General features: G+C 46.2%; 1 protein-coding gene across 1 annotated transcript; it reads left to right on the plus strand.

Annotated features, from left to right (window-relative positions):
• The first annotated feature begins 2511 nt into the window (after window positions 1-2511).
• TRIM31 (tripartite motif containing 31) lies at window positions 2512-14152 on the plus strand. Its single transcript, XM_068558254.1, has 9 exons — window positions 2512-2928; window positions 3555-3650; window positions 4735-4965; window positions 5973-5981; window positions 6534-6663; window positions 9216-9290; window positions 10313-10378; window positions 11677-11850; window positions 13358-14152. The coding sequence occupies exons 1-9, from the start codon at window positions 2512-2514 to the stop codon at window positions 13882-13884; spliced, it is 1725 nt and encodes a 574-aa protein (XP_068414355.1). The 3' UTR covers window positions 13885-14152.
• Window positions 14153-15733: the final 1581 nt, after the last annotated feature.

The following is a 15733-nucleotide window of genomic DNA, read 5'->3' on the forward strand; positions in this document are numbered from 1 at the left end:
CAAATGGATAAATATAAATGTAATGTGTATATATACACACATATATATATTTCAAATATATTTATATTCAGCCATAAAAAGATGGAAATCCTGATGTTTGTGACAGTATGGACGGACCTTGGGGCATTAGGCTAAGTGAAATGTCAGACAGAGAAAAACAAATACTGTATGATCTCACTTGTATGTGAAAACTAAGAACATTACACTCATAGAAACAGAGTAGAATGGTGGTTGCCAGGGGCTCATGGGTGGGGGAAATTTGAAGATGTGGGTCAAGGGGTACAAACTTTCAGTTATAAGATAAATAAGTTTCAGGGATGTAATGTACAGTGTGGTAACTATAGTTAACAGTACCGTATTGTATACTCAAAAGTTGCTACAAGAATAGATCTTTAATGTTCTCACCATAACCACAGCAACAACAAGAAGGTAATTTATGTGAGGTGAAGGAAGTGTTAACTAACCTTCTTGTGGTAAACATTTCACAATATGTACATGTACCAAATCATCACATCACATCCCATCACATTAAACCTTTGCAATGCTATGTGTCAATTATATCAATAAAGCTGGGTATGGGGGAAGGTCAGATGTCTTCAGGGGTTGGGCAGACAACACGTAGGAAGAAGTGGTAGGGAAAATGAAACATGCACCCTCTCTAAAGTCATCCAAATTATCATTATGTTTAAAATCACCATGTCAAACAAAACCTGTCTAAAATTTAAATTCTGCCTCCAGGGCCCAGCAGTTTAGGGTGAGTATAAATTGTAAAATAGTATATAAATGTTAAGATGCTTTAATTCAACTTCAAAGCAAACAAAGAGAAAGGCCTTTTCATAACATTTCCTAAATGGAGGTATAACATTTCTGAAAGCCTTTGGATTCCAGCAATTGCTATAATTAGGGTAACCATATAATTTATCATCCAATCTGGACACTTTTGAGAATGGAAGGATGTTCTATTCATTACACCAGGTCAAAGGTGAAACCCAACACTGCCTCAAACCAAAATATACGATCACTCTGACTATAATCATTAAATCACCTACAACCCCTGTCTGACCTAAGATTAAGATCCGGTAAACATGAACGATGCACTTCTTGAAGGAGACAGATGGCAGATGCTGGAGAGAGGGGAGGTGAGGGTGGACCCTGGGATCCAGATGAAATGGGAAGGGAGGAAGGATCCTTCCCTTACACAAGAGGGAAGGAAGAAAGGTTATGATGCATATGTGTTGAGCTACAGAAGGGAGTGTAGGTGATGCTGGTTGATATTTTCCTAGTCAGGACAGAAGCCACAGGGGAAGGCAATTCAGGGATCAAGTAAGCACCAAAAAGCAGGAAGAAACACAGATAGACAAAACAAAGAATGGGCACAGAGGGCCTTCCCTGCTGGTGCTGCGGTAAAGAATCGGCCCTCCAATGTAGGGGATGCGGGTTCGATCCCTGGTCAGGGAACTAAGATCCCACATGCCTCGGGGCAACTAAGGCCGCGCACCACAACGGCTGAGCTCATGCACCTCAGTAAGAGAGCTTGCATGCCGCAAACTGCAGAGCCTGAGGGCCACGACTAGAAAGAGAAAACCCGCACGCCACAACTAGAGAGAAGACTGTGCGCTGCAATGAAAGATCCCACATGCCTCAATGACGATCCCTTGTGCTGCAACTAAGACCTGACACAGCCAAAAAGATAAATTAAAAAAAAAAAAAAAAAAAGGGCACTGAGACACCAGAGTATTGAAGACATTTGAAAAGAACCCAAAAGAAGACAGACTGATACAGGTGCGGTGGGGAAGTAAAAGATCAACTAGGATGGAGAACAGAAAATGACCTTTCAGAAAGGAAGTTCCTTGCTTCTCCCACTGTACTAGGAATCCCCCCATGAGAGGATGGCTGCTTCTCCTTATAACTGGAAACTCCCTGAGTGGGTGATTATATCTTCCATATTTGCACAAAGTACTTCAAAGTGTGGAGCCAAATTACAGGAGGTAGAGAATCACCCCCCTTCCTTCCTTTCCATACGTTCTCCCAAGGTTTGGGCTCTGCATACGAGAGATGCTCAAAGCATTACTGGTGAACTGGCTGTGACCTTCTGAGAAGCGTCTTCCAGTCCCTCCACCCCCTCCCTGAACCTCTGCGAGTGGACTTTGGTGCCCTGGTCCTTCTGATCTCAGTTAACTGCCTCATAAAAATATCCTTAATTAGTCCAAGGTTCAGGAAGACTTACCCCATTTTATAAGCAGCATATATTCATTCACGATATCCATTTGTTCTCAAGAGGCAGTGAGGTAGCATTGCCCATCTGTTTTCCTCTTTATAATATTCCCTACATTCTAATTTTGATTCTTGTCTATTATTCATTTTTTCTATCTCTTCTTTTCCTCTCTCCCTGCTTCATTACTTGATAGACTCTGACCTCCATGTCCTCTGTTTTCTTCTCTTTTCCTGGAACCAGTGTCCACAGAAGACTTTGAGACTTTCTACAGACTTGAAGCAGCCCTCTGCCCTACCATGGCCAATCAACAGTTTGCCAGTAAGCTTCAGGAGGAAGTGATCTGCCCCATCTGCATGGATATTCTGCAGGGCCCTGCTACCATCGACTGCGGGCACACTTTCTGCCTCAGGTGCATCACTCAGAGTTGGGAAGCAGCAGACAGCATTCTTAAATGTCCCCTCTGCAACAAAACTGTGAGGGGGGACACGATCGCGCCCAACTGGCTGTTGGCGAATCTGGTGGGGAAAATCCAAGCTATGGATCCCTCTGAGATGCAGCCAGAAACGAAAGAGCTGAGATGTCTGAGGCACGGGGAGAAGTGTCATTTCTTCTGTGAGTTCGATGGCAAGTTCCTCTGTGTGGTGTGTCATGAATCCAAGGACCACAAATCCCACAATGCAACTTTGATAGAAGAAGCTGCCCAGAGTTATCAGGTAGGCATTTGGGGATTCCCCTCCCTGTACCCACATCAGACTAGGAGTTCAGTGAGGACCTGGAAACTGTCACCTTCTCCCTCTGGGTTTGTACCCTATTGCCCCCATCTTTGCCCTTGAGTAGACAATTTGCAGTCAGGCCCAGTAGCTTCAAAGGTCTAAGTCTGGAGAACTGATGCCTGTTGAAACCAAGGTATAATGGAGAATGGAAAGAACACGGAATTTTGAGTCAGAAGTGTAGGTTCAAGTTCACACTCCTGAATTTACAGAATATTGTTCAAGGAGTCACTTCACCTCTCTGAGCTGCAGGTACCTCACCTTTCAAATGGGACAAACAAAATGTATCTCTTAAGAGTCGCTGGTATGACAAATGAGGGAAGGTTTGTGGAAGTTCTTTGATAACCCCAAAGCACATCCAAATATTAGTTATAATTTATTGCCACATTCCTCTCTTGTAGGTCACTTAGGCTCCAGATTTCTCCCTCCCCAGCCCCCAGCTTGAACAGGAAAGGAGGCTCTATTAATAATTACACAGGGACTCACCCACCATCCTGAGAGGTCAGGAGGGTGTCATGAGGCTGAGAGAACTCCAGGCACAACTTGCCAAGACAACTTTCTCTCCACAGGGGCGGATTCAATCGCAGGTTGAGGCCTTGCAGCAAAAAGAGAGGGCGATAGTTCAAATGAAGTCACAAGGTGAACAGAGGATCGATGTCTTCATGGTAAGAAAAAACTCAGGTGTGGGTCTCTCTGTCCATGAGCTCCAAAGCAGAAATGGCATCTCTGCAAAACTCCTGGAATCCCTTATTACACTGACCACTCAAAAAGACCTCATTGACAAACAAACAGGTCCAGAACAGGATGGAGTTAAGGAGGGACAGAAAGAATTGTGGCATCATGGGTCAGGGGGTGTTCAAGCCTTCTCCTCCTCCACAGCACTTGGTTTGCCAGATGCTAGCACCTTCCACATCCAGCCTCATATTCTTGGAGTAGGTTGGCTGCTTTGGTCTCCTCCATCTGGGGACAGGTAGTGTAAAAAAAACCAGTGCTGGTCTTAGAATCGGAAATACCAGTTTTAAGACCCAGCTCTGTCCCTCACGGTCCCTTACTAACTAGAAATTGATTTCCCCAGTTAGAAAATGAAGGCACTATAAACCCACCCAATTATCTTTACCGATTTTGTGTGGCGGGGTGTGTGCAAAGGAAAAACTCTGGGTGAAAGCAGATTATAAACTGAAAAGCCTTCTGGAAATGTGAGTACTAGATACTTAGGTATTAAGTATTAGCTACTTAGGTCCTCGAAGGCAAAAAAACATAAATAGGGCTTCCCTGGTGGCGCAGTGGTTGAGAATCTGCCTGCCAATGCAGGGAACACAGGTTCGAGCCCTGATCTGGGAAGATCCCACATGCCGCGGAGCAACTAGGCCCGTGAGCCACAACTACTGAGCCTGCGCGTCTGGAGCCTGTGCTCCCAACAAGAGAGGCCGCGCTGGTGAGAGGCCCGCGCTTGCCGCAACTAGAGAAAGCCCTTGCACAGAAAAGAAGACCCAACACAGCCAAAAATAGATAAATAAATAAATAAATTAAAAACAAAAAACCAAAAAACATAAATAACCTAAAATGAAAACAAAGCACATGGTAAGTGCTTTAAAAAGTTTGCTCTCCTCTCCTTTCCTTTCCTCCAGGTCTGCCACCGCACATTGCTCAGAATAAACTTAATAAAATGAAAACATTGAATAAAATGGGCTAGAAGGAACTTTGAGGGCTTCCTCTCATCTTCTGAGTGTCCATTTTCCTTGCCCCCAGGCCCATGTGGAATCTGAGAGGCAAAAGATCATCACAGCATTCAGACAGCTGCATCAGGTGCTACAGGAGGAGAAGAACTTCCTCCTGTCACGGATCAACTGGTTGGATCAGGAGATCACCAAGTCGAAGAAATTCTATGTCATTTCCACCAAGTCGCAGCTGAACTCTCTCGGGAAGCTTAAGGATTCCCTGAAGGCCAGGCAGTGTTTGCCGCCCGGCCAGCTGCTCCAGGTGCGGAGAATCCCTTGGGGGCCAAGTTGTAAACAGGTAGCAGTCCATCCCCAGTCACAGGTCAGAACACTGACCACCTGGCAGAATACCAGATTTACGCCTCTCCTCCTTCCCCTAGCCCAGTGCTGTGCAGTAGAAATACAATGTGAGCCACACGTGTAATTTACAAGCATATTGCAAGCCACATATGCGATGTCAACTTTTTTTCTCATAGCCACATTAAAAAGATAAAAAGAAACAGGCAAAATTAATTTAAATAAAATATTTTTTATTTAAATATATATCCAGAATATTATCATTTCAATCTGTTAACCAATATTTTTAAAGTATTAACGAAATATTTTATGAACCTCCCCCTTTTTAAAAACTGAGTCTTTGAAATCTGGTATATGTTTGTCAGATCCCAACTCAGACACCACATTTTCAATGGGTGAAGTAAAATGTAGTCCGACCAAATCGATCTAGTTGTGTTTAATGGAAAAATATTTTGCACTACTTCAGCTTTTTAATTTAAATTTGGACTAGTGAAACTTCAATAAAATTTGGTTCCTCATCATACTGGCCACATTTCAAGTGTTCAGTAGCCACGTGTGGCTGGTGGCTGCCATATTGGACAGTACGGATCTAGCTGATGCACGAAATAAGCTGAGATCCCTCCTAAATCCATCTCCCACTCCCACCAGTTCAGAAGTCCATTTCTTTCTGTCACGAAAGACCATGCAAAGTCATTCCAATCCTTCTTCTGTCCCCCCGCTCCAGTCTCTGGTTTAGTCTCAGAGGTAAATTTATCTTCAAACAACTCAGTTAGTTCCCCTCGCGGTCTAACCATTTTCCTGCCTACTGGCATATTGGATGCTTCTTGGAGGAGCCCTTTATGGAGCGTGGGAAGAGAGAGGTGTTCTCACTCCACCTATTCTACCCCCACGCCCAGCAGGGTCAGCACTTCCTCCTTGGCTCCTGTGAATCAGCCAAGTGCTGAGGCCGTGCCCTTTCTCCTTCTCTTTTAGGACATCGAAGCTGTCTTGCGAAGGTACGATGGGCCACCCCAAGTGCATTTTGCCTACTGATTCATTCATCGTACAATGCTCAACATGCATTCAAGCACACTCAACATTCCTCCCTCCCAAATTCCTGCCTACTCTGTCTAACTGCAGTCAGGTACTTAGGCTATAGAGAGCAAAGGCCTGAGCTGAGCATATTAGCTCATAGGTTGGTTACTAAAGAGAAGAGCTGTTTTCTTTAGGTTCCTATTTCTTCATCACAGATTCTCCTATTTTCTTGCACCTCCTGCATGACCCCTTGCTCAACTAGATGGCTCCTGGGTCCCTACCCCATCTCCCTGCCCCCTTCTTCTCTGCTTGTCTCTGGCTTCATCTCCCATCTGCATTTCCATATCCCACTATGCCCCACCTCACCCTGAGCCCATATCCCCAGCCCTGGCTCCTGACTCCCAGCTCACTATCCTGATTTCCTTCCCCAACCTCAGGGCTCCGTCACCTCATCCCCATCTCTTTGTCACAGCTCCTCCTCCCCTGCACCCCATCCTTTGATCTCACCATCCAGTTGAGCCATATCTTTCTAGGAGTGAAGGATTTTGCTTTCTCAACCCAACCCCTGTTTCAATGCACCTGGAGAAAAAACTCAGTGAAGCCAAGTCACGGCATGATTCCTTCACAGAGAGCCTGAAGAAATTCAAAGGTAAGGAAGAGGCTGTCACCGTCTCGGCTCACCTACCTCTAGGGATTCTTCTCCCATTCTTTTCCCGGAGGAAATGGGGCTGTAACTCATCCATGCCAATAGTAATCACAGGACCTTTCCAATGCCAGGCTCTCTGCTGAGCACTTTCCATGCATCCTTATGCTTCTTTTCAGGCATTTCTTGCACTCTGTCTTCATCATGTTTCACTTATCTTCCTCCCTACTCCTGTGAAAGCCACAAAAGGTCCCCTTGCCTAGCACAGTGACTGTCAGGAAGTTGGTTCTCGGTTGTCTGGTGGACCAGAGAAGAGGCAGAAACTGTGTGATCTCCAGCAAGTCGCTTTTACTTCTCTGGTTCACACTGGAGCTCCATCTATTGCTGACTACAGAAGAAGAGAAAACAGATTCAAAGGCAATGACATTCTGGGGAAGTCCCTCTTCCAGCCTTGCAGGCAAACAGAGATCAGACAGAAGTGGATGACTTGGGCTTTAGATATTCGGTCAGATATTTTTCAAAGACACGTCTGGGTTTGCAACTAGGAAGACCGTTGGGTATTTGTAAGGACTCCCTTCACTGCAAAAGTTGTGTTTGTCTAAACCAGGAGTAGCGACAGCTGGATGGAGTTTTCTCCCAGGAAATATCACAAGAGCCCCCCACGTCCCCATACACCCCTCCCATGTGCCTATGGAAAAGGACCAGGACAACGCCCCCAAGAACATCACTCATTCAGCTAAGAATCTCCGCTCACCAGACACAGCGTATTTTTCTTAATTTTGTTTTTTGAGCTCTTCTTTTCCCCAGTAACTGCTCTGCTTTGTCCAGCTCTCCATCCCACTGGGTGTAATCTCATCTGGCCCAACAATTTCACAATCATTTCAGGTTTAAAATAGTTTAGTTCTGGCGTTCCCTGGTGGCCTAGTGGTTAGGATTCCAGGCTTTTGCTGCCTTGGCCTGGGTTCAATCTCTGGTCAGGGAACTAAGATCCAAAAACTAAAAAATAAAATAGTTTGGTTCCAGTTTAGAATTTCAGTGAAGGGATCCACTACCCTTTCACTTCGGCACAGGCTGGAGTTGGGCATGGAGGAGGGAGATACAAAGACGCACCTTGTGGTAGAGATGAACGTGGTCTGGTCTGTCTTCCCTACACACACACACACACACACACACACACACACACACACACACACAGTCCCCAAACTCCCACCTGGCCCTATTAAAGCCCAGGGGGTGGAGGGGGTGCTGGGGAGTCTACTCACAACACTGGTCCAATCTCCATAGCTCCCTAGTCTGAGGGTCATTGTCTCCTGTTGGGGAATTACTGGGTCTGGGAAGCCAGGGGTGGAGGGGGGTGGTGGCTGGACCCTGAAGGCCCTGTAGGCATAGTGCTCAGGGCAGTGTTTGCTCTGGCTCCAGGTATGCGGACCCTTCATAAGAGGGTCACTGAGTGTTCCCCATGGCTGGGCTTGTTGCTCTCAGATGAGATGCCCACGTGTCTCCCTCCACCTATCCCCAGGGCTGGTTCTATACTCTCCTGGAGCTACAGATCACTAGAAAGGTACAGGGGCCCAGAGGAAGCCCCTTATCTAGGGGTCCCACCCTACAGCTCTTCACCTAGTCCAGCATCCCTACAGGTAATGCAGGCTGGACATGGGTCATCATCCCCATGTTCTGAGCTCATCCTTCAACCACACAAAGTCTTTTGTCCTCTGCCCTTATTTCCATCAGGGTACACAGAAGTCGACAGCCCTCCATGTCTGGGAGACAGGAGACGTGGGGCACGAAGCTCCCTCCTTGGAGAGAACCAGGACAGAAGGGCACTAAGCTCCTTCATCAGCAGCTCCGTCTGCTTTCTTCTCTCGAGTCCTCTCTTAGGGGGAGGAGAGAGGAATTGCCATCCAGGCTTTAAGAGGGTGAGACCACCCTTTACCACACCCTGCTCCTGAGTGGCTGGTACCACAGCAGGCTTTCTTTTGAAGCTAAAGGGTGAGGCCAAAAAGCACCTTTTGTCCCTCAGCCCTTTCTCCTCAGTTCTCCTCACTAGGGAGGGACTAGATTTGCTCTGCCCAGTATGGCGGCTGCTAGCCATATGTGCACTTGGGCATTTGAAATGCGGCTAGTCCAAAGTCACGTGTGCTGTCAGTGAAGGAAACACGTCAGATTTCACAAGACTTAGTATGAAAATAGAATGTAAAATATAGCAATAATTTCTTATATGTTGAAAGGGCAATATCTTAAAAATAATGGGTTAAATAGAAAATATAATTAAAATTAATTTTATCTGTTTCTTTTTACTTTTTGTAATGGGACTACTAGAAAATTTAAAATGTTATTTGTGGTTCAGAGTATATTTCTACTGGACAGTGCTGGGCTGGAGAGCCACTTCAGGGAAGCAGAAAGGGCATCTCTCAGTGTTTTACACCCTCTCGGTCCACTAAGAGTATGAGAGACAAATCCAAGGCATTTGAGATCAGTGCCCTGCTGTGTGATTGGTGCTGGGTTCCTTGCTCAACCTCTCTGGACTCCCTCCATCTCATTCTGTTCTCTCTCCACAGACAGCCTCCAGCCTGAGAGCAAGAAAGATAAAAGCAAATTCTTCAAAGGCATGACTGAAGAACACATAAAGATATGTAAGTGATGATTGCTCCTGCCATTTGGGGAAAGTGAAAAAAGCAAAGGCAAAGAATTCTGTCTCTCTGATTACATGAAGGCCAAATATAAGTGAATACCCATTCCTCATCAGTTGAGAAGAACAGGCATATGGATGTGCTTTATTATTTTAAACTCAGGTAACTCACCAAACAGTGACAAATCCCAAAATTTAGAAGTATTCAAAAGTAATAGAAAATTGTAAATTTATTTCTTCATTCCTCAGAGTAAGGGAGGAAAAGGTAAGACAAGGAGAAGATAAAGGCAGCTCAGTCTCTGTGGTATTAGCTGCCCTCAGCCATAGGCTGGGTTTCTGGTTATAAGTCAGGTCAGGACAGCTCAGGGGAGGAAGACCCACTGTAACAGCAGCCTATGCCAAAGTCATCAGAGATGGCTCTGCCATCTGAGATGGTAACACTAGAGGTACCATTTCGTAAAGGCCCACCATGTGCTAAGCACCCCGCATCTAATAGTTCAAAATCCCACAACTATCCTCCAAGGTAGGTGTTATTATCGGCAATTTACAGTAAGGCCCCTGCAGCTCCAGAGAAGTGAGGTAAATTAAACCCAAGTCATGTGACTATTAAGTGGCAAAAACAACATTAGGAATCATTTTGCCAAAGCCAGAAACGAAATACGTAATGCCTTCCAAAGCTGAGAGCAGGACTTAGGAATTCCGTTCCACCAGCAGTTTCTCTCCCAGGGGAGCTATCGGTATTTGCAGATGTTAAGTCTCCATTGTGCTCTCTGCCTTGTGTCCTGTTGAATGTTGCACATCCCAGGCCCCAGGAAACACTCTAGGCCAGTAAAGACCCTCCCCCTCCTCCTGCAGGCACCGGGACAACCTGAAAGGTTTCCACACTTCCCCATGAGTGGGCGGCAGTCCTCACTGAGAACCACCTATTCTTGTTCTTATTGATGGTGGCAGGGTGCTTGGTTTTGTTTTTAGTTTGCAGCTTCTGGTTATCAAGACCAAAATAGGTTTTCTCGTCTCAATTCCTAGGGTACCTGTCAAACAAAAACAATCCTAAAATGAACAAAACCTTGGAGCCTGAGTCGACCCCTCCAGGTAGGAGTCCTGCCCCTGACCACTGGTGGCTTCCAGTGGTGGAGTCAGGGAACCTCTAAGACTACAGAGAGTCAAAATGCTGTCTCCACCCCCAGCATAGATGGGAATGCACTGGACTGACACTGCAGAGGAAGGAAAGACAGTAGACTGTAGAAAGAACTTCCTAACATACAAGATCACCCTCCCTGACCAGAGTTAGGTGGGAATGAATAACTGTTCTCAGTTCCAGCTTGGGTTGGAGGGGAATAGACACAGAGCAGAAAGAGGAATTTAGAAAGACTGTAAGAGGGCCTGGAAGTTGGGAGAGGAAGAGGAAGGGCTGTAGAAACTAGCATTCTTGAAAACTTCGGGTGCTAAGATGGCATGGGCAGAGATGGGGGTGGGGATAGCAGGCATTTCATCCATCTCCTCTTCCCCTTCCCAGAGTATACCTCCTCCAGGAAATAATCTACCACCTGATCAGTTTACTCCTAACTTGTTCAGGTGTGCTTTTGTTACCAAACCAGGTTTGTTCGCCCCACGCGCAGCCAGCCAAATGCCGAGACGCTGAGGTTTGTAGCAGAGAAAGTTTATTCACAAGGCAGCCAAGGGAGGAAACGGGAGAACAAGTCTCAGGTCTGCCTCCCTGAAGGCGAGGGGCTTGAGATATTTATGGGATCATGAAACAGGGTGGTCTCGGGCGTGGGGAAAGATGATCAGAGGTAGGGAAAAGGTGAGGTAATCAGCGTTCTGCGGCACAGGCGGATTTGGGTTACATGCTTCTTCATGGGATGCATGTTCAAAAATGGAGGTGCTTAGCATAATTTGAGGATGGAGTTTTGGCCCTCTGATGTCAAAAGGTTGTTCCTCTGACACCTGTGCAGGTCTAGTTTTAGGGTTTTAGCCAGCTCAAACTGGACAAGAGCTCACTCCAATTCCTAAAGAAACAACTTAAGCTTCCATTAGTATAGCGACTCATGTCAGAGGTGTTATCTATAGGGCTGGTTGATGAGTCTTGTGCTATATTACCTGGAGGGTATGCAATTAAAGAGGGAAAAAAGTCACTAAAGGGAGTTTAATCAGTGAAGGCAGCTTACAAGCAAAGGGGTTTTAACAAGCTGTTCCCTTATCTATCAGTCTGTAAGACAAGCCCAAGAATTTCTGTTGGTCCCCAGCTTCTGGAACCGTCTGGAGCACGGTTTCACCTTCTTGAGTCTAACCTTGATCCCTCCTGCTGTGTCTAGAGCTCAGCAGTACTTTCTGGCATTGCTGCCTTGCTCCCACTGACCTCTCTTTTCTCCTCTCCTTCTCCCTCAAAGTTGACAGAACAACTAAACCAGTGCCACCAAATCCCAAACCCTCAGCTTCATTCGCCCCACTCTTCCGGAGCCGAAGCAGGGCCTCTTTTGTTTCTTATTTACCAATCCAAGACAGCTCTGAGAACCTGGGGGGCCCTGGAGCTACGGTTATTGAAGAGCACAAGATGGCGCTGGGTGAGTGGCTGAGAGCAGTGAAGGGTCCCTGAGTGGAGTTGGGCTGAGGGAGATGGGGGTGATGTTGACGATTTGGAGAAGGAAGAGGGGGTTCTCAAGCAAAAAGAGGAAGATGACCTGGAAGCCCCAGCTTGGCTTCTGCTTATTGCTTTGGCTGTGGTACCCCCTGGTGGATAAAGGAAGTCACTATAGTTGACTGCTCTGGTCCACTTTTTTTTTTTCTTTTTTTTAAATTATTTACCTAGGCATCAGTTCAGCCAAGGTAGGCTCTAGAGACCAGTAAGGACTGCCTGGGCCACAATTCACCTAACTCATCCCCATGAACCTGGTCACTCTTTCTCCTCTTCCCCACATTTCCACATCCTCCATCTCTCCCCAACCCCCATCCAGCAGGGAGAATTAAGTAATATTACAGTAAGAGGGTGTGAGATTAGATGACAAATTAGACAACAGATCAGACAACAAATCAGACAACATATCAGACAACAAAGTAGACAACAAATCAGAGAACAAATCAGACAACAAACAGAATGAGGCCCCCATTCCTAAGTCTTTGGCAAAGACTGGAACCACAGCTGCTCAAGCAATTGTAGAGGGCAGATGGGGGACTTCTAGCCTTGACAAACTATAACTTAATGTCCAAATCCAATTAAAAGTGTGCATGTGTGGGGACCTCCCTGACGGTCCAGTGGCTAAGACTCCACGCTTCCACTCCAGGGAGTGTGGATTCGATCCCTGGTGGGGGAACTAAGATCCCCCATGGTCACGCTGACATAAAAAAAAAAAAAAAAAGGGGGACTTCCCTGGTGATGCAGTGGTTAGGAATCCACCTGCCAGTGCAGGGGACATGGGTTTGAGCCCTGGTCCGGGAAGATCCCACATGCCGCAGAGCAACTAAGCCTGTGCGCCACAACTACTGAGCCTGCGCTCTAGAGCCCGCGAGCCACAACTACTGAGCCCACGTGCCACAACTACTGAAGCCCGCGCACCTAGAGCCCGTGCTTCACAACAAGAGAAGCCACCGCAATGAGAAGCCCGCACACCGCAGTGAAGACCCAACACAGCCAAAAATAAATAAATTAAAAAAAAAAAGAAAGTGTGCTTCTGCGGTGAGACTGGGCTGACTATCTCTCCTTCTGCATTCCACCCCTCCATTTATGCCTGTTTCTGAGGGGCTGCACTTTAGAAAATTACTCGAGCTCAGATAGCCTGAGCCTCGACATCTCTTATACAAGCCTCAAATCTTCTTCGAATATGAGGACCACAGGAAACGGGGAAGAGGAGAGTCTCAGCTGAGTGTTGAAATGACACCCCCCTCACCACCAATGAAGAGCACGCTCAGAGCAGCATATGGTGAAATTTAGGAATTAACTTCAAAGAGGGGGAGGGGGGATAGGACTTCTCTGGGGACAAACAGGACTCTGACTATGAAGAGAAAGCCATCCTAAAGGGGGCTGGACGACTTGACCTGGGGCTGCCCCTCTTTCTCCTCCTTATCTTCCCGCAGTCCCAGTGACCCTGGATGCTGCCTCGGCTCACCCGGATCTCATCATTTCCCAGGATCTGAAGACAGTGACGCTGGACCAAGTTTTTCAAAGCGGCTGGACTGAGCCCACCGACCCTGAGCGCTTCCATCCGTTCCGCTGTGTCCTGGGCTTGCCAGGCTTCTCCACCGGCTGCCAGGCCTGGGAGGCGGAGCTCCAAGGGCCCGGGGGCGGGGGCTGCGTGGTGGGCGTGGCCTCAGAGCCAGTACCACGGAGGGGCACGCTGGTGTTGGCGCCCTTGACCGGCTTTTGGGTGCTGCGCATCGCAAGCTCCAAGTGCCAGGCGCTCACCAAGGTCGGCACCAGGGAGGATCTCTCGGTCTGTCCCAGGAAAGTGGGCGTCCGCGTGAATCACGAATGCGGGGAGGTCGTCTTCTACGACGCCACTACCAGCAACAACATCTACACCTTCCAGGCCTCCTTTGCAGGGCAGGTCTTCCCCTTTTTCTGGCTCTTGTTTCCCGGCACCCAGATCACCCTGAGTCCCTAGAGTTGTTTCTTTGCCTTTCTCTCTGTCTCCTCCCCGTTGCTTCCTCTCTTTGGGATATGCTGCCGCTGGTAGGTAGGGTTGAAGCTAGACTTCCAGGAGCAATTTAGGAAGGTTACACTCTTCGGGCTTCTTGATCCAGGCCTGATGTCTCTGACCCCCCTTTAATAAATTTTCCTTTTTTCTTTCAGTCCCCCTTTCTCCCCAGTATACCTCGGTCGAAAAGAAAGCTTCAAATACACGAAAAGACTCCACACAAGGCTATTTATTGTCACACTGTAAATCGATAGGTGATAGTTGAAAACTCTGCAATGAGAAAGTTGGTTGAGATCCAGATACAGGGGACCAGACAACTGACTTTGGCCTGCGGCTTTCTCCTCCAACTCATTCCCGGAAGCCCCTGGGTGCGTGTGCGGGCTTGACCCATTTGACCTCATCCTTTCTGGGGATCTGAAAAACATGGCGCCGGACCGCTGGATGTTGTCTCCCCAGGCGACTCAGTCAGGTCTGCCCCCTCGCCTTCTATCCATTTTGCACATAAGGACTATCTGTGTATTATTTTATGGTGACCTCCAGGATATATTAAGTGAAAAAAACAAGGTGGAGAACAGCGCACACCGCATGCGACATTTTACCTAAGAAAAGGGGAAATGTAAATATACATTTTGCGGGGCTTATATTTATTTTTTAAGTGGAAGGATAAACCAAAACCTAACAAAAACAGTTACCTGTGGGGGGTGGGGTGGGGAAAGGAAAACCAGGTGGAAGAGATGGAAATTAGTCTTTTCTAAATGTACTTTGTTTTGTATGTTTGGCTTTGGAATCATGTAAATGTTTTACATCACTATAAAACAAAATTAAGTTAAAACAAGACAAAATGAAACTCTGTGTGTAGTTGGTAGCTTAAACTTTCTGCAGTTGGTAAGTCCTTAGAAAGGAGTTATTTTAGGTGACTTTAAAATGCAGTAATTTAGCTGTATATCCCCAGTGGGATATAGCCTAATGACAAAAAGAAGTGAAAATAAAACTTAAAATGTTCAGTTGTCATCTGGGTAATAATATTTTTGTTGTTATTCTGAATATATTATATATTATGTACATGTACATACACATATATAATAGGATAAAGAAAATAAGCAATTATGTTAATGTTACCAGGAACCAAGATTTTCAACCTGAAAGATTAGGTTTCTCTTATGATTATGACATAAAAGAAGAGAAATAAAAACATAGTGATCCCAAATTTGAATTGGAAAATCAGTATAAACTCATGATGTGTTTTCTCTTAAAAAATAGTAAAATGTATTTCTTAGTTCCCTTCACAAAGAAGGCCTAATATTAATAGCCTAACTGGATACACTGAGCAAGCACTGCTTACATCCATATGGTGATCTTATTATTTCCCACCAAAAAGAAAACGGCTCCTTGGGACTTCCCTGGTGGTCCAGTGGTTAAGACTCCTTGCTTCCATTGCAGGAGGCATGGGTTCGATCCCTGGTCGGGGAGCTAAGATCCTACATGCCCCGTGGCGTGGCAAAAAAAAAAAAAAAAAAGGTTTCCTTAAAGAACTGGCTAATTCTAGGTCTGGGAGAAAAAATATACAAGATGATTCCGGAGCATCTTGTCACATCAGATTGTGAGAAAGCTACTGGGGTCATGTCAAAAATGACTCAGGAGCCAACATGAAGGGTTAAAGATGGGATACTTTTGGCATGAATAAGGAAAATAACTGCAATTAATTGAGACACGTCATATATGCAAAAAATTCCATCAGTTCATCATGACAACTAAAAACTAAACTCATTGGTCATTTTTGGAGAATGCTAGGAAACTATACCACTTTCTGAACACT

The sequence above is a fragment of the Eschrichtius robustus genome, chromosome 12 (assembly GCF_028021215.1).
Source record: "Eschrichtius robustus isolate mEscRob2 chromosome 12, mEscRob2.pri, whole genome shotgun sequence".
In the NCBI taxonomy this organism is placed as follows: Eukaryota; Metazoa; Chordata; class Mammalia; order Artiodactyla; family Eschrichtiidae; genus Eschrichtius; species Eschrichtius robustus.